General features: G+C 56.7%; 1 protein-coding gene across 1 annotated transcript in view; it reads left to right on the forward strand.

Moving 5' to 3' along the window:
- LOC116943811 (dynein axonemal heavy chain 11-like) overlaps positions 1–26,248 on the forward strand; it is a 98,757-nt gene that overhangs the window by 2,085 nt on the left and 70,424 nt on the right. Inside the window, exons 2-20 of the mRNA XM_032957033.2 lie at positions 1,094–1,351; positions 1,961–2,130; positions 2,888–3,110; positions 4,317–4,433; positions 5,424–5,510; positions 6,782–6,940; positions 8,413–8,496; positions 8,848–9,006; positions 9,510–9,632; positions 10,832–10,954; positions 12,561–12,785; positions 13,411–13,502; positions 13,906–14,032; positions 14,275–14,433; positions 14,630–14,863; positions 15,304–15,435; positions 16,300–16,460; positions 17,638–17,794; positions 18,823–18,968. Of these exons, the coding sequence (XP_032812924.2) occupies positions 1,094–1,351; positions 1,961–2,130; positions 2,888–3,110; positions 4,317–4,433; positions 5,424–5,510; positions 6,782–6,940; positions 8,413–8,496; positions 8,848–9,006; positions 9,510–9,632; positions 10,832–10,954; positions 12,561–12,785; positions 13,411–13,502; positions 13,906–14,032; positions 14,275–14,433; positions 14,630–14,863; positions 15,304–15,435; positions 16,300–16,460; positions 17,638–17,794; positions 18,823–18,968 (2,936 nt within the window). The remainder of the gene's footprint in view (positions 1–1,093; positions 1,352–1,960; positions 2,131–2,887; positions 3,111–4,316; positions 4,434–5,423; positions 5,511–6,781; positions 6,941–8,412; positions 8,497–8,847; positions 9,007–9,509; positions 9,633–10,831; positions 10,955–12,560; positions 12,786–13,410; positions 13,503–13,905; positions 14,033–14,274; positions 14,434–14,629; positions 14,864–15,303; positions 15,436–16,299; positions 16,461–17,637; positions 17,795–18,822; positions 18,969–26,248) is intronic.

The raw sequence follows: 26,248 nt of genomic DNA on the forward strand, positions 1-26,248 counted from the left end.
ATTAAGCTTGTGAGACCATCTCTGCCCGGTGCCTTTCCTAGTCTCAGACTCTGGATCACCTTCAGTACTTCCTCAACAGATGGCACCTCATACAGCCACTCACAGGGAGTGACTTCCCCTTCCAATATTTGAGGCACCGCAGCCTCAGCAGGGTCATCTCCACTTGGTCCCACGACGTTTTCCAGGTGGAGGGATTTCCCCTCCCCCAGGACTTCACAGAAATGCTAAGCAAATCTGCAAACCTGTTCCTGGGGGTCGGAAATTGGATCACCGTTTTTCCCCTAATGATGGTAATCGGTGTGGTGCTGCAGGCTACTTTTTTGATGGAGTGAAATAGTCATTTGTGATCGCGGGCCATTGAGGCAGACTCCATCTCCTCAGCAACCCGCGATCACCACCCATCCTTGCTGCACCTCACGACTCTTCGAACCTCCGAGCGAAGGCTGCGGCAAGCCTCCTCATTCTCTAACGTGGGATGCTGTAGCCAATGAGAGTGGGCCTGTCGCTTTTTCTCAGCCAGTTTGAACACCTCCTCTGTCAGCCTCACTGCCACGCTCCCATGCCCCCTTCATTGGCAGTCTCTTGCCCCGAGTAGAGAACTGTCCACCCCTCATGGTTGCAGGAGCCAGAGCCGGTCCACCGGACCTCCTGAATGCCACAGAGATCCAGGCGGTACCGGTCCAGCAGTGAGCGTTCGAACATTCCACGTGGCCATCCGTAGTGGCTTTTTGTTGTTTCTTGAGGAGCCCCGAGGGTAAATATTCAGTCTCCTGGCCCCGCCAAATGGGGTTTGGCCAGGAGAAGTCATAGACGCCTGTCCCCCCGGGGCCTCCAGCACAAGCATATTAATGAGATATTGTAGACGTGGTTTTAGTGGTAATTTATTGAAGGTGGAGGGGTTGCCAGCCCCTTGCACCCGTCCAGAGCCCCCATCTAGTCGCTGTGGTGGCCACAAATGCCCTGAGGGGAACGGCCAATCGGAATTAGCCCTCCCTCCATGGCACTGCCCACGACAACGTTGCCCGTCCGGCACCATGGGCGCAACGTGCTCACGTCACTCCCCCCCACCCCTTACACCGCTGACGCCGAGCAGCAGGACATGGAGGACATGCTGGACCTAGCCGAGCTGCGCCAGGAGATCTCCGGGCGCGCCGCAGCGGCGGCGGCGCGGGCGCGCAGCCAACTGGGCGCCGCCGCCGCGCCCTTTGCGTTCCTCTGGAGCGACGACCGCCGCGAGTTCCTGCGCCAGTTCCTGCGCTACGGCCACGCGCTCTCCGCCGGCGAGGTCGAGGCCCACGCCGACGCCGGCGTCCCTGAGGCCCCGCCGGGCCTGCAGGCCTTCAAGGAGCAGGTTAGGGGTGGGGGGTCGGAGTAGGGGTAGAGTCAGGTGTACGGGTAGGGCTAGGTGATGTGGGTAGGCGTAGCGATAGGGATGAGGGTAGTGATAGGGATGGGGATAGTGATGGGGTGGGGGTAGTGGAAGTGGTGGGGGTAGTGGTTGTGGTGGGGGTAGTGATAGGGTTGGGGGTAGTGATAGGGGTGGGGGTAGTGATAGGTGTGGGGATAGTAGTAGGGGTTGTGATAGGAGTTGGGGTAGGCCTGGTCATAGCTGGAGGTCGGGGGAAGGGAGTAGTAGCAGCAGGATGGGCTAGGGGTGTGAGATGGAGGCCGTTTTAAAGGAAGAATGGAAGCTGCAGGTCGTCGTGGCTGCGGTCGGAATTGGTTCCAGCGGTGACGGGGAGCGAGAAGGGAGCAGGAGCGAGCGAGACTGGGTCGCACGCAGCAGGGCGGCGGAGGGAGTCACAGTGAGGGACGGTGGGAGCCCACAGCGGAATATAGAGGAACGCGCCGGGGGGGTGGGGTAAAGGAGCATAGCCGAGAGACGCGAGGGAAGCGATCGACGAACCGGCACGCGCGACATCACGCCGTCGCACCCCCCCCTCCCCCCCCCTCCCCGCAGATCGACATCTACGAGCAGCTGCACGCACGCGTGGCCGCGCTGGAGGACGCGCGAGTTATCGACTCGTGGCTGCGGGTCGACGTCCGCCCGTTCAAGACGGCCCTCCTCAACATCGTCCGCCGCTGGAGCTGGATGTTCAAGGAGCACCTCATCCATCACGTCACTGACAGGTTGCGGAGGTTGCGGGGGTCGTGGGGTCGCGGGGGTCGTGGGGGTCGCAAGGGTCGTGGGGTCGCGGGGCTCACGGGGCTCGTGGGGTCGTGGGGTCGCGAGGGTCGCGGGGGTCGTGGGGTCACGGGGGTCGTGGGGTCATGGGGGTCGCGGGGGTCGTGGGGTCACGGGGGTCATGGGGCTCGCGGGGGTCGTGGGGTCGTGAGGTCGCGGGGGGTTGCAGGGGTCGCTGGGCTCTCGGGGGTCGTGGGGTTGCGGGGGGTCGCAGGGCTCGTGGGGGTTGTGGGGGGCGTGGTTGGGGTGGGGGCAGGTTAGGTCACCAACGTCTGATGTAACGTCAGCATTGCCGTTTGGTATGAGCAGAGGTAGATGCGTGGATACGTGGATAGATCGGACAGTGGATAAGCTGGCAAAGAAGGTAGTAAGCCATACATGTAGACAGGCTGTTACATATAGATGAATGGATAATAGATAGACCAACATACGCAAATTGGATGGGAGAGAGATAGATTGGTAGCTACGTATGCGGTGCGCTAGTACCGAATAGGGAACGAAAACGATCATCACGCCGAATAAATAAAAATAACAATCATCTAACCGAGTAGATTCCGATCATCGCTCCAAATAGACAGCGATAACGATCATCATTGTGCCGAATAGACAACGATAATCGTCGTGCCGAATAGACAATGATGACGCTCATCATCATTACGCCGAATAGACAACGGTAACGACCGTCACCGTCGTCGCCACCAGCCTGGCAGAGCTGGAGGAATTCATCGCGGTGACGGAGGCGGGCCTGCACAGGGAGCTCCGCGCCGACGACTACGAGGGCCTCGTGGAGACCATGATGCACCTGATGGCCGTGCGTGACCGCCAGACGGCCACCGACCACCTCTTCCAGCCGCTGCACGACACCATCGAGCTGCTGCTCCTCTACGGGCAGCGGCTGCCCGACAGCGTGCATGCGCAGCTCGAGGTGACTGCCCGCCCACCTGCCCGTATTCGCGGGCCGCTGGTGTTTGGCCTTGCCATGCGTTGTTACGGTTGTTGTCGTTGTTGAGCAGTCGCGCAGCGATTAGTGAGCTGCTACGAACCCAGCGACCCCGCTCACGGCCAACACCGGTGACGATTATTTGAACCGGTCCCAGGGCTTCCCCCCTAAGCCGACTCGGCTTCAGATGAGTACCTGGTGCGGTGTGTGGAAACATCACCACCTGGGAGACAAAGGCAGCCGGGCGTAGTGCTGGCCACCCCACCCCCTCGTGTGTTGTGCCGGCCTTCATAGGTGCTCGCTAATGGCACATACCCCAACAGTCTGTTACAGGCTGTACAGGGGATCTTTGTATTTTGTTGTTGTTGTTGTTGCTGCTGATGTTGGTGTTACTGTTGTTCCAATGTTGTTGTTGTGATTTGTTCGTTGTACTTGCTCGCTCACTCACCACAGTCTAGGACTGTGCTCAGCGTGGCGGTGTGTTTGTAGTTCTTCCCCTGCACCTCCGATATAGAACGGTTGGCTACTTACGGTGCAAAAGAAGTTCAACGTACATACATACAGGATAGGGTCGCCTGGTGGTGTCTCGTGATTGTTGTTGTGATCTGGTTGTTGTTATGATCTGGTTGTTGTTGTGATCTGGTTGTTGCTATCTGGTTGTTTTTGTTGTGATCTGGTTGTTATTATTGTTGTGATATGATTGTGGCTGTTTTGATCTGATTGTTTTTGTTATTACTGTTATGATGTGGTGGTTGCTATTTTTGTTGTGATGTGATTGTTGTTGCGATCTAGTTGTTGTCGTTATTATTTCTGTCGTTTTGTAGTTACTGGTGCCAGAGTAACTTTCCTGCTGCTCATCTCATCAACATTGACAATGACAAACACGACGTGCGTCGATGACGACGATGACGACGATGGCGACGATGACGACGATGATGACGATGACGGCGACAACGAGAACGACGATGACCACAGGCGATGGCGAGGCCCGAGGATGGGACTCGCACATACACGGCGAAATTTGCAACAGCTTCCAGAGGCCTTCATCCAGCAGTGGATAGTCCACGGTCGATGACGGCGGCGACGATGGCGACGACAATGATGATTAGCACGGTTGACTATGTACGGTGCAAGTTCTACAAACATACATGATTGATGATGATAATCGCGAGTCGTCGCGCCTGCATGCAGGAATTGCCAGAGAAGTGGAACGGGCTGAAGAAGATGGCCATCACGGTAAAGCACGAGGTGGCGCCGATGCAGAGCCTGCGCGTCACCATCATCCGGCAGAAATGCGTCAAGTTCGACGTGAGCCCTTGAGATTTTTCGATTCGTTTTTCTCCTTGCACTCTTGAATAAAACAGGGGAAGAGAGAACGTACGAGCTCCACGAATTAACCACAACACCTTTGCTGATCTCGTCAAGGAGCATAAGCCATCATCACTCAAACTCCGGTCATCTTTCACAGCAGCGGCTTTTGGCTGCCATCGAACAAAGACGGTCACTTTCATCGCGTTCAGATGCGCTACTGCGGCCATCTATACCGCTGTCCTTTCCAACATTACGAAGCCACTGGAGCCATGCACTTTTGAATCATGTATATTGAAAACTAACTTCTTTAGAACTGCTTTTATGCGTTTAGTTTGTTATCCGCACCTCCGATTAGCGTGGTTGTCTACGTGCGGTGCGAACGAAGTTCAACACACATACATACAGACATACATACAGACATACAGACGTGCGTACGTTTGTTTGTTTACGCTTCTGCATTTTTCTTCTTTTTCGTTGTTTGCCATCGCTTTAGCGGCGCCTGAATCCGTGCGTTTCTTTCTTTTTGCTTACGCGAGGTTTCAGTCGTAACATTTGTACGGCGTCGGTCGCCCGTCACGTGACGGCCATTGCCTCCGCTGAGTCGACGAGACGGCTCAACGTTGTGGAAGTCGGAGCTGGCGCAACGTCGGATAATCACAGCCCTGGACTTCCCACGAAAATAATCTGGCCCCGAGCATCGGTTGCGCTGGTCCTGCGTGATCGGCGCATAATCCCCGTGCGTGTGTGTGTGCGCGTGTGTGTGCGTGTGTGTGCGCATGTGTGTGCGCGTGAGTGTGCGTGCGCGTGTTTGTGTGTGTGTGCGTGTGTGCGCGTTTGCGTGTGTGCGCGTGTGTGTGTGTGTGCGTGTGTGTACGCGTGTGTGTGCGCGTGTGTGTGTGTGCGTGTGTGTGTGCGTGTGCGTGTGTGTGCGCGTGTGTGTGTGTCTGTGTGCGTGTGTGTGCGCGCGTGCACGTGTGTGTGGCGCAGTTGAGGCAGCAGGAATTCCGCGAGTGGTTTCGAGCAGAGGCTCCGTTTGCCTACAACTCGGCACAGCCGTACGCCATGCTGGACAAGGTGCGCGTTGCCAACCCACACACACGAAACAACAACTGCGACCATTCGCCACCGAGTGGCGGCGACGTCGCCACGGCAGAGCTCCGTGCCAGGCTCGGTGAACTTTGAGGCCGTCGCGTGAAGTGTGGAAGGCTCGCCGCTGGCAGAAGGTCACGGGACAGACCCCAGGTGTTTTGCGGGTTGGCTGACTAAGAAGACTGGCAGACGTGCGCACCCGCGCGCTTGCCTAGGAGTCGCCAGGTTTGCCGCAGCCCGAACCACCCACCCCCTCGTGTGCCATTCCGGTCAGGGGTCGGTAACCAAAATAACAAGAAGAGCCATTTTTTTTGTTCTACTTTGGTGCAAAAATCTATTTGGGTGAATAAAAAAAGTTTTCAAGAGCCGCAATGCACGTTAATAAATTAATTAATTGCGTCACGGAGCCAGTTGCTTAAAGAGCTACTGCATGCGGCTCCGGAGCCGCAGGTTGGCGACCCCATGACCTCTAGGCGTATCAAAACCACGGCTCCAATTAGCATGGTTGACTACGTAGAGTGCGAAAACGGTTCAGCATACATACACACAACTGTGCAGCACACTATTACATCGCAGTACACATGGAAATGAGAACTGCGTGGGGTCCAACGGTTCCAGCTATGTGCCAACGTCGGCCCAGCGTCGTACATTTGCTTGGTTAGTTCAACACAACAGCGGTACCAGGTCTGGAGTGTCAAATCGATTCCTGCCGCCCAACTGCAGATGCCGATTCACGCCGACTGCCCGGGTGAGACCGAGGCAGGTGGCGATCCGAGCTCGGCCTCATTCCAGTCGCTGTCCTCTTGCTGCATCTCACCCCCCCCCCTCCTCCAGCCCCCTGACCCCCCCCTCCCCCATAAACATATGGTGTGTGTAGAGGAGGGCGAGCCGTTTATAGATAACCCATATAGTTCTAATTTCTTTATCATATAAACCAGAACCCCCGTTGAGCCTCTTACTGGATGGCCAGTCTCCTACTCGACATCTGTGAAAAAGAGCTTCATGGCTCATCAGATTCCACCGATGTAAATCAATATTCGGATTTTGACACTGGGTTGTGAAGTCCATGGAGACGTCATTCCTGTCATACCCCCCCCCCCCCCCCCTCGCTCACTCTATTTGTTCCATCGCCGGTGCCGGCCCCCGCGGGCGGGAATTGAACTCGGGTCGCCGGGCTCATAACGCAGCTCGCTAACCGCTGCACCACCGCTCCTCTCTCCCCCCCCACCCCCCGCTAAACCCCCCTCAACCCCCAGGTGAACCGCGAAATCCTGGCTCTGGAGAGGGAGATGGCCTTCTTGCAGGAGTCGGCAGCGCTCTTCGAGGTCGGCGTGCCTGACTTCAAGGCCCTCCGGCTGTGCCGGCGTGAGGCCTCGCAGCTCAAGTCCGTGTGGGACCTCGCGAGCTTCGTCAGGGTGAGCGGCGGCGCCGCCAATCCTCCCGGAGCTCTGTAAACTATTACACTTTTAAATTGCTTGTTTTTTTAGCAAGTCGGGTGCAACCACTTAGCTGCAACAGCTCCTTTTCATGAGCGATCTGACTACCACAAATGATAGCTCGACGAAGTTGGCCTCTCGTCTTGTGGAAATTTGTGGCGGAAAAATGCTATAAAAGGTGAAATTGCAGCTGTTGCTCTACAGTTTACATCGGCAACACGAAAGGAGAAGACTCGAAGCATGTGACGCTGATTCTAAGTTTGGAGGGGAAAAAAACCGGAGGACCTGGAGATAAAATCCACGCAACCACAAGGAGCGAGACACCGCAAACTCCAAATATACAGCAGCAGCAGGCTTCCGGGTTGGGATCGAACCCACGACCTCCTGTATACCGGGCGAGGGAGATTACATCTCGCCACCCCATGTCGCTCGCGGCCAAGTGCCGACAATTTCATCGCGTTATTGGGCGCCACTCACCTATGGTACTTTGGCGGTCTCGATGATGCAGTGGTGGAGATTCCACATTTGCATGGCAGGGATCAGTCGCGTCTTTTTTCCCACTCCAAGGTCGCAGGGCAGCATCCACTTATACTCTATGGAGAGACAAATGTGGGAAGGAGGCATATTGACTGCTTTTTTATGTTAGCCACCTGCTGTATATTATTGTAGGTCTTGAGCCTGTGGCAGAAATTCTACACTCCTATGGCAGGCACCAGTCACACCTTAGGATACAGTGCTGTGTTTTCCCACTCACGTGACGACGGAGCAAAGCTCACCAAGACCTCTATTGGGGCAAGAAGTGGGGCTGGTATTCATCTCTCATTTACAGCAATGAGCCTGTTGTGGAATTCCACATTCCTACGACATGTGCGAGTACTGTAATTCCATTGGGCAACCGATGCCGACTTCCCACAAAGTGGTGCTCATTTTAATGACCTCGGAGAGATGATTGCCAATGTGAATTCGGACATGGTGGCAATGTAATAACAGTGGGGGAATTCATTCGTTAATTTCTAATTAGCATGGTTGCCTAAGTACGATGCGAAAGAAGTTCAACATACAAAGACAAAGATCCCCCTCGTATAGCCTTAACAGACTGTTTTGCAGGGGGCTGTTAGCGAGTAGCACCTATGAAGGCCGGAATGGCACACGCCTGGCCCGCCTTTGTCTCCCCAGCGGCGATGTTTACACACTACACCAGGTACTCATTTGAGGCTGAGTCGACCTAGGGAAGGCTCTTGCCTGGTTCAGATTATCGTCACCGGTGTTGTCCGTGAACAGGGAATGAAACTCGGGTCGCCGGGTTTGTAGCGAGGTGCACTAACCGCTACACCACTGCACGGTTGCCTATGTATGGTGCGAAAGAAGTTCAACATACACGCACACATCATGCTGACGTGTCCGCAGAGGGCCTGCTTCGCGTGGTAACTCTGCACCGTGTGTGCCCTCAGACGAGCATAGATGACTGGACCGGGACCCAGTGGCGGCAGATAAACGTCGACCACATGGACTCGGAGCTCCGATGCTTCACCAAGGTGAGCGAGCGGCCACCCCCGGGGCGCCTCGGTTTCGGCGGCGAGGGGCGTTGACGCGAAATGCGACGCTGGCGGCGTAATTTGCCAGGCGTGTGTCCGTTCAGTCGCCCATTTATTTAGTCTGGATTTTTTTCGTGCGTCGAATTGTTCCGTATCGGTTTTCGAATTCTATTTTGTTTTTATTATCATTGGATTCGTTTTGCAAAGCAGCGACGACCCCCCTGTCTAGGTCGCCGGTTTTGATAACCATTATGCCAGAGTGGCATCCAAATCCAAGTGGAATGTTGTTTCTTTCTTGTTTACATACGAATATGAATGAAATATATATTGTCCTTCCCGGTGATCGGGCAGGAGGTGCGCACCCTGGACAAGGAGGTGCGTGCATGGGACGTCTACGCAGGTCTCGATGCGCTGGTGCGGAACATGCTGACCTCGCTGCGTGCGGTCACCGAGCTGCAGAACCCGGCGATCCGCGACCGCCACTGGTTGCAGCTCATGGGCGCCTTGCAGGTGACACAGATAGAGGTCCCCCGTGTAGCCTACGCAGGCCTTCGGGGGAAAGTGCTCTGAGCGTGATTAGCGCCAAGCCCGGCAGTATTTGTCTCCCCAGCGGCAATGTTTTTAACCGCCGTGGCAGGTCCTCATTTGAGGCTGAGTCGCCTTGGGGGAGGCCCAGGACCGGTTCAGATAACCGTCACCGCTATTGGTGGCCATGAGTGGGAATGGAACTTGGGTCGTCGGGTTTGTAGCGCAGGGCGCTAACCGCTACGCCAAATACACGCACGCACACACCCTGCGTTCGTACTTCTGCATTTGTTCACATTTTGCCGGTTTCGGTTCGAACACATGAGCAGTAAATACTGGTTTCAGGTTATCATCGGTTATCATCATCATCATCATCGGCTTGATTCTCAGCCGATAATCTCTCACAAACGGGAGAGGAACCCGCCCCCCCAACGTCCCGGCGATGTCAGCAGCGGCGGCGCCACTCACGGTTGCGCCTCTCCTGCCAGGTGACGTTGGAAATGTGCGATGACACCACGCTGGCCGAGCTGCTCGCGCTGCAGCTACACCGTGTGGAGGAGGAGGTGAAGAACGTCGTGGACAAAGCCGTCAAGGAGATGTCCATTGAGAAGGTGAGGGGTGGCGGTGGGGTAGGGAGGGCGGGGGGGTGGGGGGGACTTAACTACCTCGCCTGGTATGCAGGAGGACGTGGGTTCGATCCCAACCCTGACGCCTGTTGTATATTTGGAGTTTGCGTGTTTGTCCTCCATGGTCGCGTGGATTTTTCTCCGGATCTCTCCCGCATTTAGTATCATCATTATGCGTTCAGAGTATTTGGGCTGCTATACATTCCCACGTGATGATAAACAACTTCGTTGAGCTATCATTTGTAGGCCAGGGCGCTTCTATAAATGAACTATATAGCTCAGTGGGCCTTAGTTGGTAATGTTAAAATAGTTAATTAAGAGTTAAAATAGACTTCCGTTGGACGCTACAGGGTAAAACGCGTGGTCTCGTAAACGAGGCGTCGCGCCGTGCTTTTTAAAGTGTAGTTGCATCGTATTGTACTCACGAGAGTAGATTAATTTTTACGAAAGCAAAGCATACACGAGTAACGCACGGCAAATCGGGTGGTGCTGTGCGGTAATGACAATCCAGCCCACCAGTTCCGTCTCCCGGAATCACCACCCGCCGCTTTGTCCACCCAGTCGCTTATATTTGTACGCCACAGTCAAATTGGCAGGGTGGCGTGTGCCCCTTCCATGATGTTTGGCCAGCGTGTAAGAGGAGGCCAAAATATCCTCTCAGAAAGGCTCTCTGGAACTTCCTTTATTCGAGGCCCATGGCACCAGCAGTGGGGTCAGCAAGCATTTGTGTGATCACACTATGTTGTTAAAAAAAAGTTTTGCTGGCTGCACGCTGGAGCACGTCCGTCACCGGCATCCAACAGTGTCGAGCCGGGTTTGCGCATCGCTCTGACGTCACCTGTTATATAATTTTCCTCTTAAGATCACACGCAGTGTTGTTGGTGAATGTGTTGAGATTGTTTTGTTGTTGTAATAAATAGAGATGGAGGTGGTGAAAATCGTGACTTTACCGAACCAAGAGGTCAACATTCCACCACCGAAGCTTCACCCGCGTCACATCTTTTACTTGCCCTCTTCCAAGCTTTTAAATCTCAAATGGTTCTCTGTGACAGTTTTTGGTTTTGTTTATCTCTGCGTCAATTTCAGAAGTAGTTCTGTCGCGTCCCCTTTGAGGTTTTTTGTTCGATGCCCCTTGTCGCTCTGCCGCCGTCATCATCGTCGTCATCGTCGTCGTGCGAGAGCAGGTCCTCACCGAAATCCGGCAAACGTGGACGGCCATGGAATTCTCGTACGAGCAGCACCACCGCACAGGGACACCGCTCCTCAAGTCCGACGAGGAGCTCATCGAGACCCTGGAGGAGAACCAGGTTCGGCGATTGTCATTTAAACAAAACAAAAACTGGAACGACCGTTGCTGATTGTTGGATGTGTGTGTGTGCGGTGGACCATCGTGGTGGACGCACGTGTGCGGTGGACCTATCTGGCGGAGTGATCACACACGGTGGGTGGTGACATGTGGGTAATTGTGGACGTGTGTGGTGGACACGTGTTGCGGAAATGCACGGAGGACACCTATGCGCGGTGGACACGCGTCTGTGCGTGGTGGACATGCGTGTGTGCGTACGGTGGTCACACGTGTGTGCGCGCGGTGGTCACGCGTTTGTGTGCGGTGGACATGCGTGTGTGCGCGCGGTGGTCACGTGTGTGTGTGGGCGCAGTGGACACGCGTCTGTGCGTGGTGGACATGCGTATGTGTGCGTGGTGGATCTGTGCCAGTGTAGCGGTGACACATGGACGTGCCTTTTTTTTTAAACACAGTTCCTGAGCACAGGCCCGAAGGACCCAAAACGCCCAGAGGTCAGCAACAAACAGCACAATGAGAGTTGCTTTAGATAAGCGGGCGACACGAGTTTATTGAATCGAGCAAGCACTATCCGAGCTTAGGAAAAGAGACAATGACGATGATAGGGAGAGGGAATTCCAAAGTGGAGCAGTGCCGTGAGTGAGTGAGTCAGCTTGTGAAGTGGGTGGGTGAGTGAGCGGGAGCTTGAGTTCGTGATTGTGGGTGTAGAGTAGAGTGAGTGAGATAGAGGGTGAGTGAATGGGTGAGTAGGTGACCGACACAGGTGAAGGAATCATTGAGTGAAGTTCACGGGGGAACAGTACTGATTATAGTAGTAGGAATGAAAGAGTGATGAGGAGAGGGGCATCTGACCGCTGGTGAGTGAGCGAATTCGTGAGTGAGTCGATTGGTGAGTGAGCGAATCGGTGAATGAGCGAGCGAATTTGTGAGTGAGTGAGTGAGTGAATCGGTGAGTGCTGGATCATCAATCAACCCGACTGGCTGGCTTCTAATTGAGAGGCGCCGCAGTGGCGAGATGTTATCTCTCTCGCCTGGTATGCAGGAGGTCGTGGGTTCGATCCCGACCCCTGACGATGCCTCGTATTTGGAGTTTGCATGTTTCTCCCCGTAGCCGCGTGGATTTTTCTCCGTATCCTCCGGTTTTTCCCTCCACATTTAGAACCGGTGCGCGCTTGGATTATTTCGCTGCTATACATTTTCACGCAATAAGCCACTTCGTTGAGTTGTCATTTGTGGGCAAGTTGCTTCTGAAAAAATAAGTGCCCCTCACCAAACTGAATTTATTCCCTGGCCAACCACTCTGGGCGTAGGGTCAGGGGTCAGCAACGAAAACAACAAGAAGAGCCATTTTTTTTTCGAATTTGGTACAAAACTCAATATTTTAAAGAGCTGCAATGCACGTGAATTAACACACACACGCGTTACATTTCTTCACGAAGCAGTCCGTAAAGAGCCGCACGCAGCTCCGGAGCTGCAGGTTGCCGACCGCCGGAGCCTAGACGGTACAAGTTGCCGTGTCTCCTCCCAGCCGTATTCGAGCCGCCGTGCGCCCGTCAGCAACGCGACGATCGCAGCGGCTCGAAGGCTCGTCTCCCGCGCGCCGCCCGCAGGTGGCCCTGCAAGCCATCCTGGCGAGCAAGCACGTGGAGTTCTTCTTGGAGGAGGTGTCTGCGTGGCAGCGGCGGCTGACGGCGGCCGACGCGGCCGTGTCTGTTTGGCTGGAGGCGCAGCGCACCTGGGCACACCTGGAAAGCATCTTCATCGGCTCGGCCGACATTCGGGCTCAGCTGCCCGCCGACAGCAAGCGATTCGAGGGCATTGACGCCGACTTCAAGGTGGGTTCCGGGAAGTTGCTCCCCCCCACCCACCCCCCCACCACTTTTGTGAGTGGCAGTGATGAGGGGTAATGAACAAAGGTGAGTTAACCATCCTCGCAGTGGCGACTTTTGGCTGAACGGTCACTTGCATTGTGCGCTTTCAGATTGTCTTCTGCGGCCGTCTGGAACGCTCTGCGGCTGTCTGGAACCTTCTGATATTAGGAAGCCACTGGAGCAATGCTATTTTAAATCATCTAGATTTTTTAAAACGCGCTTCGTTTGAACTGCTTTTTGTGTTCGTTTGTTTTCCTTCCCCCGCACCTCCCAATTAGCACGGTTGGCTACGTACCATGGTGCGAAAGAAGTTGAACATACAAACACAGCCCCCACCACCCTTCAGCCAGAGCTCTCACGGTCGAGTCACGCATCGCGGTTCGTTTGACGTTGGCTGTGTCGTACGATCAGAATATTGGAATATTGTATCACAGGGTTGTGAGCGATGGGAGGGGTGGGGGAGGGGGAGGCCTTCATCCAGCAGTGGGTAGACAGTGGCTGAAGAGGGTGATGACACCGAATAATGGATCGACACTTCCCTCCCCCCCCCCCCTCCCACCGTCGTCTCGTCGTTGTCGCCGCACGGCAGGAGCTGATGACCGAGTCGGAGAGGACGAGGAACGTGATCGTGGCAACGAACCGGGAGGGACTGCTCGGGAAGCTGGAGATGCTGCAGCAGAGGTGAGCGCTCGCTCACTCGCTCGCTCCCGCGGGACGCTGTCCGCAAGGCGACGACGCCCATCGTCGCCGTCGGCATCTTGGGTTCACCCGCTGCCACGCCAAGCCACGGTGGCTGGGAGATGTTGTCTTCCTCGCCTGGTCTGCAGGAGGTCGGTGGGTTCGATCCCGACCCTGACACCTGTTGTATATTTGGAGTTTGCGTGTTTCTCTCCCCGTGGACGCATGGATTTTTGGAGCTTGATGGCAATCGTGGTGATGATGGCGATAATGATGATGGTGGCGATGATGGCGATGATGATGATGACGATAATGGCGATGGTGATTGTGATCGTGATGATGATGGTGACGGCCACCGTGTACGTTACCGCCGCCGTCACCGGGTGGGTTTCCCGCGCCCCTCCAGGCTAGCGCTGTGCGAGAAGGCCCTGGCCGAGTACCTGGAGACGAAGCGCCTCGCCTTCCCCCGCTTCTACTTCATCTCGGCCGCAGACCTCCTGGACATCCTCTCCAAGGGCACGCAGCCACAGCTGGTAACGGTCGGCACACGCACGCACGCACCAGTAGCTGTGCGTAAACAACAACGCTATTTCAATAATGCATATATTGTATGTATGTATGTTGAACTTCTTTCGCACCGTACATAGCTAACTGTGCTAATCACAAAAGCAGTGTGGAGATGTGGCCGTTCGCCCCCTCCACCCTGGCGCTCCACTCTAAAGTTGTGATTGTGACGCCGACGACGCCGGCGACGCCGGCCGTGTCCCCCGCGCAGGTGACGCGTCACCTGCCCAAGCTGTTCGACAGCATGGCCGACCTGCGCCTGGAGGAGGCCGACCCGGAGCAGGGCCGCGACGGGCGCACGGCGCTCGGGATGTTCAGCGGCGAGGGAGAGTACGTGGCCTTCGGCAGCCCCTGCCACTGCATTGGACAGGTGCGATACCGCGCCGGCGGCGCTAGCGAGGCGCTGGCGCTTCGCCTGCGACCGTTGGTTCCCCCGCCCTTGCCCGACCCGCGGGAACAATTGTCAACCACCAATATGATGTTCGCGGGGCCGACGTGCACAAATAAACACTTTTGTTTTTCAATTAAAACTTCACCGAAAGCGCACGTGCGGGGCGGGCGGGCAGGTGGAGACGTGGCTCGGCCGTCTGGAGGGCGCGATGCGCGAGACGATCCGGCGCGAGATCGCGGAGGCGGTGGCGGCGCACGAGGACAAGGCGCGCGAGCAGTGGCTCTTCGACTTCCCCGCGCAGCCGGCGCTCGCCGCCTCGCAGGTCTGGTGGGCGACCGACGTGGGCATCGCCTTCGACCGCCTGGAGGAGGGCTTCGAGACGGCGCTCAAGGACTACAGCAAGAAGCAGGTGCGGCGGGCCGCGGTGGCCGTGCCGGCCGCGGGCCGCCCTCGGTTCACGCCTGGAGACGGAACGACTTGACGGTTGGGGTGGCAGGGTGGCGGTAGCGCGGGCGGTTACTGCTCGTGGCTACATGGGTCTCCTCCCCCCTCCCCGCCAGGGTTCAGTTCCTGACTTTCTGCGTGGGGTTTGTGTGCTCTCCCCCTGTCCTGTGCTGTGCAGAGCGAGAGTGGGTGTGTTAGTGTGATGAGTGAGTGAGTGTGGTGAGCGGCTGGGTGGGTGGGTGGATGAATGAGTGGTTGGATGAGTGGGTGGGTGGGTGATTTGAGTGGCCCCATTTCAGCGTATTGCAACGCCTTGTGGTGGCACCTGCTGCGTGTGTGAGCGGTGCGTGTGTGGCTGGTGCGTGCGTGACTGGTCCGTGCGTGCGTGCACGCTCGTGTGTCCAGGTGGCGCAGCTGAACGCCCTCATCACGATGCTGCTGGGAGATCTGAGCACTGGCGAGCGGCAGAAGATCATGACGATCTGCACCATCGACGTGCACGCCCGCGACGTCGTGGCCAAGCTCGTCGCGCAGAAGGTGCCCCTCCGGCGGGCGGCCGATTTGCGCCGCGGGGAAGCTACGGCTCGTGCAGTGGTTCCATACCCTGACAACCCGTACGGTTTACCCCGTATTCTTGTACAGGGAAATCGAGTTTTCAGGTCCATACAGCGAACAGCCCTTTCAATACGGGCAAAAACAATTATTGTCTATTTGTTTGTGTTTCTCCCTTGTGATGGGGCTTTGTAGGATGAAACGTTGAAATGTATAAGGTTCACGGGGTGGCCAATAAGGTCCTGAACTGGTCTGTAATAAGGTAGGGCAATGATAAGGGGTTGACAGCTTTGTGGTTGCGATTCTTCAAGCCATTGCAGTTGTTCTTTTGGGGTTTTCCTGCCAATTTCTGTTGACTTTCTTGACATATTTTTTGCATTGTTTGTTTTGCTCTTTCGTCGTTTTGGTGATGCAGGTCACTTGCATGTAAGAGTAGGCTCACCTGAATTTCCATCTCACTCGCTCACTCGCTTGCTTACATGCTTGCTCATTAACGCGCTCACTCGTTCATGAGCACACTCTCAAACTCATATCTAGGATTCAGAGCCGCAATATTATAATAACAACAAAATAATTTAAATTCCTAAAACACCGCCGCACAGTGTTCGCTCCTCACTCTCGTAGAGAGGGAGAGAGGGAACGACTCGGAGGCACGACGATGAACTACAACCGAGCGGGAAGGCAGCAGCCACGCGGCAACCCTGCGCGAAGATTTACCCAATCTCTGCCATCCTTTATATATTAAATTGTTACAAGCCGATCAACGAGTGTTTGCACGCGGTGCCTGCTTGACAACTCCGACCCCCGCCCTGCCCCCGCCTCAACCATGCGCCGCCACTGCTGCTGCAGGTGACGAGTGCGCAGGCGTTCCCGTGGCTCTCCCAGCTGCGGCACCGCTGGGACGACGCGGCGGGCCACTGCTTCGCCAACATCTGCGACGCGCAGTTCCTCTACTCGTACGAGTACCTGGGCAACACGCCGCGGCTCGTCATCACGCCGCTCACCGACCGGTGCGGCTCCGCGTCACCGTTTGGAAGCCGGTTGAAACGATCGCACGGCGATGCCACCGTAGCCGCCGTCACCGCCGCAGCCGCCGCTGTTGCTGTTTGGCTGCCGCACTGGCGGCGGCGGTACACAAGCACGTTCGATAGACCGACGCGCTTGTCAACGACGACGTGCGTGGCCCCGACAAGACAAGAGTCGGGCAATGGCACCGCTTCGTAGCACGGGGCTGTTTAGGAGTTTTCTTGAAAGCCATGAAAACTATAAAAAAATATATTTTTGTTATTTTACAAGGTAAAGGCCCAACGAGCTATGTAGCTATTTTTAGAAGCGACCTGGCCATCACAAATGATAGCTCAAGGAAGTGACCGACGACATGTAAACTTATAGAAGCAGCCATATGATGTTGATTCTAAATGTGAAGAGAAAAAATGGGAGAACCCGAAGAAAAATCCACAAGACCACCAGGAGGACACTCAAACTCTAAATATACTGCACACTTTTTTTTACCCAGGGAAGCCTCGCTGAGCCTCAAGACTTCTCTCTCAGGAGGGTTCTGCGTTCGGACGTTTGGTCAATTCGACGGGCGAGTGTTTGGCTTTGCGCGAGATGCAGCGATTCATAAAAATACTCGCAGCGCACACGCGGAGAAAGCACCCCAAGCACCGCACAGATGGGTTTGAGCCACTTGCCCTACTGCCATCTCGTGGCCGGGCTCTGCCAATCTGCATGCTCCACCACTGTGTGCATTGTTTGCGTAGGTGATCTCTGGCGGTCGCCTCGTTATGTTGCATTACAATCGGCTTGTGGCATGCGAGTGATGGTAATTTACCAACTTAAATTGGGGCGCCGTGGTGGCAAGATGGCAACTACCTCGCCTGGTATACAGGAGGTCTAAGACCAACTAAGATGCCTGCACATTTGGAGTTTGTGCATCTCTCTCCCCGTGGTCGCTTGGATTCCCCTCCAGGTCCTCCGGATTTTCCCTCCACATTTAGAAACACGCCTTGAGAGTATTTGGCCACGATAAATGTCCACACAATACGTCACCTCTCACTGGGCTATCATTTGTGGCCAGGTCGCTTCTGAAAAAGAGCTGCATAGCTCGATGGATCTTACCTTGTCGAATAAATAAAGTTTAAACTAATTTTTGCTTTGTTTTTAATTGATGGATGTCCACCCAAGGTGCTACATCACACTGACTCAGTCCCTACACCTGACGATGAGCGGGGCGCCGGCAGGGCCGGCCGGGACGGGCAAAACGGAGACCACCAAGGACCTGGGCCGTGCCCTTGGCATCATGGTCTACGTGTTCAACTGCTCCGAGCAGATGGACTACAAGGTGAGAGCGCGTGTGTGTGTGTGTGTCTTTTTTCCCTACAGTCTGTTAAGGCTACACGGGGGATCTTTGTCTTTGTGCGTGAAGTGGAGAGCTGTGGTGGAGCGATTAGCGCACTGCGTTACGAAATTGGCGACCCGGGTTCGATTCCCGCTCACGGCCAACACCGGTGACGATTATCTGAACCGGTCCTGGGCCTCCCCTAGGTCGACACAGCCTCAAATGAGTACGTGGTGCGGTGTGTAAACATCGCCACTAGAGAGACAAAGGCGGCCGGGCGCGGTGTTGACCACCCACCCCCTCGTGTGTTGTGCCGGCTTTGATCGGTGCTTCTCGCTAACTGCACTTGCCTTAACAGTCTGTTAAAGGCTACATGGGGCATCTTTGTCTTTGGTGGTGGCGAGGGTGGTGATGACGATCAGTCTATTAAGGCTATACAGGGGACCTTTGCCTTTGTGTGTGGTGGGGGGGGGGGGGGTTGGGGGCGGTAGTGGAGTGGTTAGCGCACCACGCTATAATACCGGCAACGCAAGTTCGATTCCCGTTCGTGGCCAACATCGCCGATGTTTAATATATGAACTCGCAAACAAACACCTTGTGAAAGATCGAACACAGAAGATCGTTGGGCTTGATCTTCCTCGAAGCTCATCGTCCACCCTAAATTGCATCCACTGCATAAACCGTGGCAGTCGATGCACAAATGGAAAATTTAAAGCTCTCCAGTAAGTGTGCGACTGTGGTCATCTAGAACAGACCATCACAATGTACAACGACACAATGCCCGATCCACAAATATGAAGGAGACATCACAGCGATGCTCCTCCGCACTACCCCCGACGCGGTTATCTGGCTTGACCACACCGAATGCGAACTTGCAGATGTTGCTCTGCCATCTACACCATCAGCCGTACGACAGAAGAAGAGAAAGAAGAAGAATTGCCAGACCCTCAGGCTGCACCCCTACGTGGCACTAGCAGAGAGGCACTTTGCTCCCCAGTGCGCTAACCCCCCCACTCCCCCCCCCACCGCAGTCCATTGGCAACATCTACAAGGGGCTGGCGCAGACCGGCGCGTGGGGCTGCTTCGACGAGTTCAACCGCATCGCGGTGGAGGTGCTGTCCGTGGTGGCCGTGCAGGTGAAGACCATCCAGGATGCGATCCGTAACAAGAGGAAACGGTACGCACGCATGCACGCAAGCGCACGGATGCTTGTGTCCATATTTATGGATGCGCGTGTCAGGGCTGGCGGTCGCGAGTTCGCGAGGGTATTGAACAAAACGAAACAGAACTATTTTTATTTCACCAGGTAAGGCCCACTGAGCTGTGTAGCTCTTTTTCAGAAGCAACTTGGTCATCACAAATGATAGCCCAATGAGAAGCAGCTTATCATGTGGACATTTATAGCAGCCAAATACTCTAAATGCAGATGCCGATTTGAAATGTGGAGGGAAAAACCAGAGAAACTGGAGAAAAATCCACACGATCATGGGGAGAGAGACATGGCAACTACAAATATTCAGCCGCCAGAGTCGGGATCGAACCCACGAACTCTTGGATACCAGACAAGGTAGTTAAAACCTCACCACCGTGGTCTGTGTCACTATATCGCCGTGTCACCCTGTTGCCGTGTCACTGTTTCACCATGTCATCGTGTCACAGTATCGCGCTGTCGCCGTATCGTCGTGTCACCATGTTCACCCTATCGCCGTGTCACCGTGTCACCCTATCGCTGTGTCACCCTATCACCGTGTCACAGTGTCACCGTGTCATCGTGTCTTTGTGTCACCATGTCACCGTGTCACCGTGTCGCCGTGTCGCCGTGTCGCCGTGTCACCGTGTCTTTGTGTCACCGTGTCACCGTGTCCCCGTGTCACCGTGTCGCCGTGTTGCCGTGTCACCGTGTCGCCGTGTCGCCGTGTCGCCGTGTCACCGTGTCACCGTGTCACCCTATCGCCGTGTCACCGTGTCACCGTGTCACCGTGTCACCCTATCGCCATGTCGCCATGTCACCGTGTCACCGTCTCACCGTGTCACCCTGTCACCATGTCGCCGTATCACCGTGTCACCATGTCACCGTGTCACCGTGTCGCCCTATCACCGTGTCGCCGTGTTACCGTGTCACTGTGTTACCCTATCGCCATGGCACCGTGTCACCGTGTCGCCGTGTCACCGTGTCACCGTGTCGCCCTATCACCATGTCGCCGTGTCACCATGTCACCGTGTCACTGTGTCACCGTGTCACCCTGTCACCGTGTCGCCGTGTCGCCCTGTCGCCGTGTCACCGTGTCACCATGTTGCCATGTCACCGTGTCACCGTGTCGCCGCGTCACCGTGTCACCGTGTCACCCTATCGCCGTATCACCGTGTCACCGTGTCACCTTATCACCCTGTCACCGTGTCACCGTGTCACCCTATCGCCATGTCGCCATGTCACCGTGTCACCGTCTCACCGTGTCACCCTGTCACCATGTCGCCGTGTCACCGTGTCACCATGTCACCGTGTCACCGTGTCGCCCTATCACCGTGTCGCCGTGTTACCGTGTCACCGTGTCACCCTATCGCCATGGCACCGTGTCACCGTGTCGCCGTGTCACCGTGTCACCGTGTCACTGTGTCACCGTGTCACCCTGTCACCGGGTCGCCGTGTCGCCCTGTCGCCGTGTCACCGTGTCACCATGTTGCCATGTCACCGTGTCACCCTGTTACCGTGTCGCTGTGTCGCCCTGTCGCCGTGTCACCGTGTCATCATGTTGCCATGTCACTGTGTCGCCATGTCGCCGCGTCACCGTGTCACCGTGTCACCGTGTCGCCGTTTCCCCGTGTCACCCTATCGCCATGTCACCGTGTTACCATGTCACCCTATCACCGTGTCACCCTGTCACTGTGTCACTGTGTCACCGTGTCACCGTGTCACCCTATCGCCGTGTCACCGTGTCACCGTGTCACCTTATCACCCTGTCACCGTGTCACCCTATCGCCATGTCGCCATGTCACCGTGTCACCGTCTCACCGTGTCACCCTGTAACCATGTCGCCATGTCACCGTGTCACCATGTCACCGTGTCACCGTGTCGCCCTATCACCGTGTCGCCGTGTCACCGTGTCGCCGTGTCACCCTATCGCCATGGCACCGTGTCACCGTGTCACCCTGTCACCATGGCACCGTGTCACCGTGTCACTGTGTCGCCGTGTCACCGTGTCACCGTGTCGCCCTATCACCATGTCGCCGTGTCACCGTGTCACCGTGTCACCCTGTCACCATGTCACCGTGTCACCGTGTCACTGTGTCACCCTGTCGCCATGTCGCCGTGTCACCGTGTCACCGTCTCACCGTCTCACCGTGTCACCCTGTTATCGTGTCGCCGTGTCGCCCTGTCGCCGTGTCACCGTGTCACCATGTTGCCATGTCACTGTGTCGCCGTGTCGCCGTGTCACCGTGTCACCGTGTCACCGTGTCGCCGTTTCCCCGTGTCACCCTATCGCCGTGTCACCCTGTCACTGTGTCACCGTGTCACCGTGTCACCCTATCGCCGTGTCACCGTGTCACCGTGTCACCATGTCACCGTATCACCGTGTCACCGTGTCACCGTGTCACCCTATCACTGTGTCACCGTGTCACCGTGTCACCCTATCGCTGTGTCACCGTGTCGCCGTGTCACCGTGTCACCCAATCGCCGTGTCACCGTGTCACCATGTCACCGTGTCACCGTGTCACCGTGTCACCCTATCACCCTATCACCGTGTCGCTGTGTCACCGTGTCACCGTGTCACCCTATCGCCATGGCTCCGTGTCACTGTGTCACCCTATCACCATGGCACCGTGTCACCGTGTCACCGTGTCGCCGTGTCACCGTGTCACCGTGTCGCCCTATCACCATGTCTCCGTGTCACCGTGTCACCGTGTCACCGTGTCACTCTATCGCCATGTCGCCATGTCACCGTGTCACCGTCTCACCGTCTCACCGTGTCACCCTGTCACCGTGTCGCCGTGTCGCCCTGTCGCCGTGTCACCGTGTCACCATGTTGCCATGTCACCGTGTCGCCGTGTCACCGTGTCACCCTATCGCCATGTCACCGTGTTACCGTGTCACCCTATCACCGTGTCACCCTGTCACTGTGTCACCGTGTCACCCTGTCACTGTGTCACCATGTCGCCGTGTCACCGTGTCACCATGTTGCCATGTCACCGTGTCACCTTGTCGCCGTTTCCCCATGTCACCCTATCGCCATGTCACCGTGTTACCGTGTCACCCTATCACGCTGTCACCGTGTCACCGTGTCACCCTATCGCTGTGTCACTGTGTCGCCGTGTCACCGTGTCACCCTATCGCCATGTCGCCGTGTCACCGTGTCACCATGTCACCGTGTCACCGTGTCACCGTGTCACCCTATCACCCTATCACCGTGTCGCTGTGTCACCGTGTCACCCTATCGCCATGGCACCGTGTCACCGTGTCACCCTATCGCCATGGCACCGTGTCACCGTGTCACCCTATCACCGTGTCACCGTGTCACCGTGTCACAGTGTCACCGTGTCACCCTATCGCCGTGTCACCGTGTCACCATGTCACCGTGTCACCGTGTCGACCTATCACCGTGTCGCCGTGTCACCGTGTCGCCGTGTCACCCTATCGCCATGGCACCGTGTCACCGTGTCACCCTGTCACCATGGCACCGTGTCACCGTGTCACTGTGTCGCCGTGTCACCGTGTCACCGTGTCGCCCTATCACCATGTCGCCGTGTCACCGTGTCACCGTGTCACCCTGTCACCGTGTCACCGTGTCACTGTGTCACCCTGTCGCCATGTCGCCGTGTCACCGTGTCACCATGTCACCATGGCACCGTGTCACCGTGTCACCGTGTCGCCGTGTCACCGTGTCACCGTGTCGCCCTATCACCATGTCTCCGTGTCACCGTGTCACCGTGTCACCGTGTCACTCTATCGCCATGTCGCCATGTCACCGTGTCACCGTCTCACCGTCTCACCGTGTCACCCTGTCACCGTGTCGCCGTGTCGCCCTGTCGCCGTGTCACCGTGTCACCATGTTGCCATGTCACCGTGTCGCCGTGTCACCGTGTCACCCTATCGCCATGTCACCGTGTTACCGTGTCACCCTATCACCGTGTCACCCTGTCACTGTGTCACCGTGTCACCCTGTCACTGTGTCACCATGTCGCCGTGTCACCGTGTCACCATGTTGCCATGTCACCGTGTCACCTTGTCGCCGTTTCCCCATGTCACCCTATCGCCATGTCACCGTGTTACCGTGTCACCCTATCACGCTGTCACCGTGTCACCGTGTCACCCTATCGCTGTGTCACTGTGTCGCCGTGTCACCGTGTCACCCTATCGCCATGTCGCCGTGTCACCGTGTCACCATGTCACCGTGTCACCGTGTCACCGTGTCACCCTATCACCCTATCACCGTGTCGCTGTGTCACCGTGTCACCCTATCGCCATGGCACCGTGTCACCGTGTCACCCTATCGCCATGGCACCGTGTCACCGTGTCACCCTATCACTGTGTCACCGTGTCACCGTGTCACAGTGTCACCGTGTCACCCTATCGCCGTGTCACCGTGTCACCATGTCACCGTGTCACCGTGTCGACCTATCACCGTGTCGCCGTGTCACCGTGTCGCCGTGTCACCCTATCGCCATGGCACCGTGTCACCGTGTCACCCTGTCACCATGGCACCGTGTCACCGTGTCACTGTGTCGCCGTGTCACCGTGTCACCGTGTCGCCCTATCACCATGTCGCCGTGTCACCGTGTCACCGTGTCACCCTGTCACCGTGTCACCGTGTCACTGTGTCACCCTGTCGCCATGTCGCCGTGTCACCGTGTCACCGTCTCACCGTGTCACCCTTTTATCGTGTCGCCGTGTCGCCCTGTCGCCGTGTCACCGTGTCACCATGTTGCCATGTCACTGTGTCGCCGTGTCGCCGTGTCACCGTGTCACCGTGTCGCCGTTTCCCCGTGTCACCCTATCGCCATGTCACCGTGTTACCGTGTCACCCTATCACCGTGTCACCCTGTCACTGTGTCACCGTGTCACCGTGTCACCCTATCGCCGTGTCACCGTGTCACCGTGTCACCATGTCACCGTATCACCGTGTCACCGTGTCACCGTGTCACCCTATCACTGTGTCACCGTGTCACCCTATCGCTGTGTCACCGTGTCGCCGTGTCACCGTGTCACCCAATCGCCGTGTCACCGTGTCACCATGTCACCGTGTCACCGTGTCACCGTGTCACCCTATCACCCTATCACCGTGTCGCTGTGTCACCGTGTCACCGTGTCACCCTATCGCCATGGCTCCGTGTCACTGTGTCACCCTATCGCCATGGCACCGTGTCACCGTGTCACCGTGTCGCCGTGTCACCGTGTCACCGTGTCGCCCTATCACCATGTCTCCGTGTCACCGTGTCACCCTATCGCCATGTCGCCATGTCACCGTGTCACCGTCTCACCGTCTCACCGTGTCACCCTGTCACCGTGTCACCGTGTCGCCCTGTCGCCGTGTCACCATGTTGCCATGTCACCGTGTCGCCGTGTCACCGTGTCACCCTATCGCCATGTCACCGTGTTACCGTATCACCCTATCACCGTGTCACCCTGTCACCGTGTCACCGTGTCACCCTGTCACTGTGTCACCATGTCGCCGTGTCACCGTGTCACCATGTTGCCATGTCACCGTGTCACCGTGTCGCCGTTTCCCCATGTCACCCTATCGCCATGTCACCGTGTTACCGTGTCACCCTATCACGCTGTCACCGTGTCACCGTGTCACCCTATCGCTGTGTCACTGTGTCGCCGTGTCACCGTGTCACCCTATCGCCATGTCGCCGTGTCACCGTGTCACCATGTCACCGTGTCACCGTGTCACCGTGTCACCCTATCACCCTATCACCGTGTCGCTGTGTCACCGTGTCACCCTATCGCCATGGCACCGTGTCACCGTGTCACCCTATCGCCATGGCACCGTGTCACCATGTCACCCTATCACCGTGTCACCGTGTCACAGTGTCACCGTGTCACCCTATCGCCGTGTCACCGTGTCACGTGTCACAGTGTCACCGTGTCACCCTATCGCCGTGTCACCGTGTCACAGTGTCACCGTGTCGCCGTGTCACCGTGTCGCCGTGTCACCGTGTCACTGTGTCACCGTGTCACCCTCTCGCCGTGTCACCGTGTCACAGTGTCACCGTGTCGCCGTGTCACCGTGTCGCCGTGTCACCGTGTCACCGTGTCACCCTATCGCCGTGTCACCGTGTCACCGTGTCACATTGTCACCGTGTCACCGTGTCGCCGCGTCACCGTGTCACCCTATCACCCTGTCGCCGTGTCACCGTGTCACTGTGTCACCATGTCACCCTGTCACCGTGTCACCGTGTCACAGTGTCACTGTGTCACCCTATCGCCGTGTCACCGTGTCACCGTGTCACCGTGTCGCCGTGTCACCGTGTCACCCTATCGCCATGTCACCGTGTTACCGTGTCACCCTATCACCGTGTCACCCTGTCACTGTGTCACCGTGTCACCGTGTCACCCTGTCACTGTGTCACCATGTCGCCGTGTCACCGTGTCACCATGTTGCCAAGTCACCGTGTCACCGTGTCGCCGTTTCCCCGTGTCACCCTATCGCCATGTCACCGTGTTACCGTGTCACCCTATCACGCTGTCACCGTGTCACCGTGTCACCCTATCGCTGTGTCACCGTGTCGCCGTGTCACCGTGTCACCCTATCGCCATGTCGCCGTGTCACCGTGTCACCATGTCACCGTGTCACCGTGTCACCGTGTCACCCTATCACCCTATCACCGTGTCGCTGTGTCACCGTGTCACCCTATCGCCATGGCACCGTGTCACCGTGTCACCCTATCGCCATGGCACCGTGTCACCGTGTCACCCTATCACCGTGTCACCGTGTCACCGTGTCACAGTGTCACCGTGTCACCCTATCGCCGTGTCACCGTGTCACAGTGTCACCGTGTCACCCTATCGCCGTGTCACCGTGTCACAGTGTCACCGTGTCGCCGTGTCACCGTGTCGCCGTTTCCCCGTGTCACCCTATCGCCATGTCACCGTGTTACCGTGTCACCCTATTACGCTGTCACCGTGTCACCGTGTCACCCTATCGCTGTGTCACCGTGTCGCCGTGTCACCGTGTCACCCTATCGCCATGTCGCCGTGTCACCGTGTCACCATGTCACCGTGTCACCGTGTCACCGTGTCACCCTATCACCCTATCACCGTGTCGCTGTGTCACCGTGTCACCCTATCGCCATGGCACCGTGTCACCGTGTCACCCTATCGCCATGGCACTGTGTCACCGTGTCACCATGTCACCCTATCACCGTGTCACCGTGTCACCGTGTCACAGTGTCACCGTGTCACCCTATCGCCGTGTCACCATGTCACAGTGTCACCGTGTCACCCTATCGCCGTGTCAC

This window comes from Petromyzon marinus, chromosome 19, assembly GCF_048934315.1.
Source record: "Petromyzon marinus isolate PM22_M1 ecotype Great Lakes invasive population chromosome 19, UKy_Petmar_22M1.pri1.0, whole genome shotgun sequence".
Classification (NCBI taxonomy): Eukaryota; Metazoa; Chordata; class Hyperoartia; order Petromyzontiformes; family Petromyzontidae; genus Petromyzon; species Petromyzon marinus.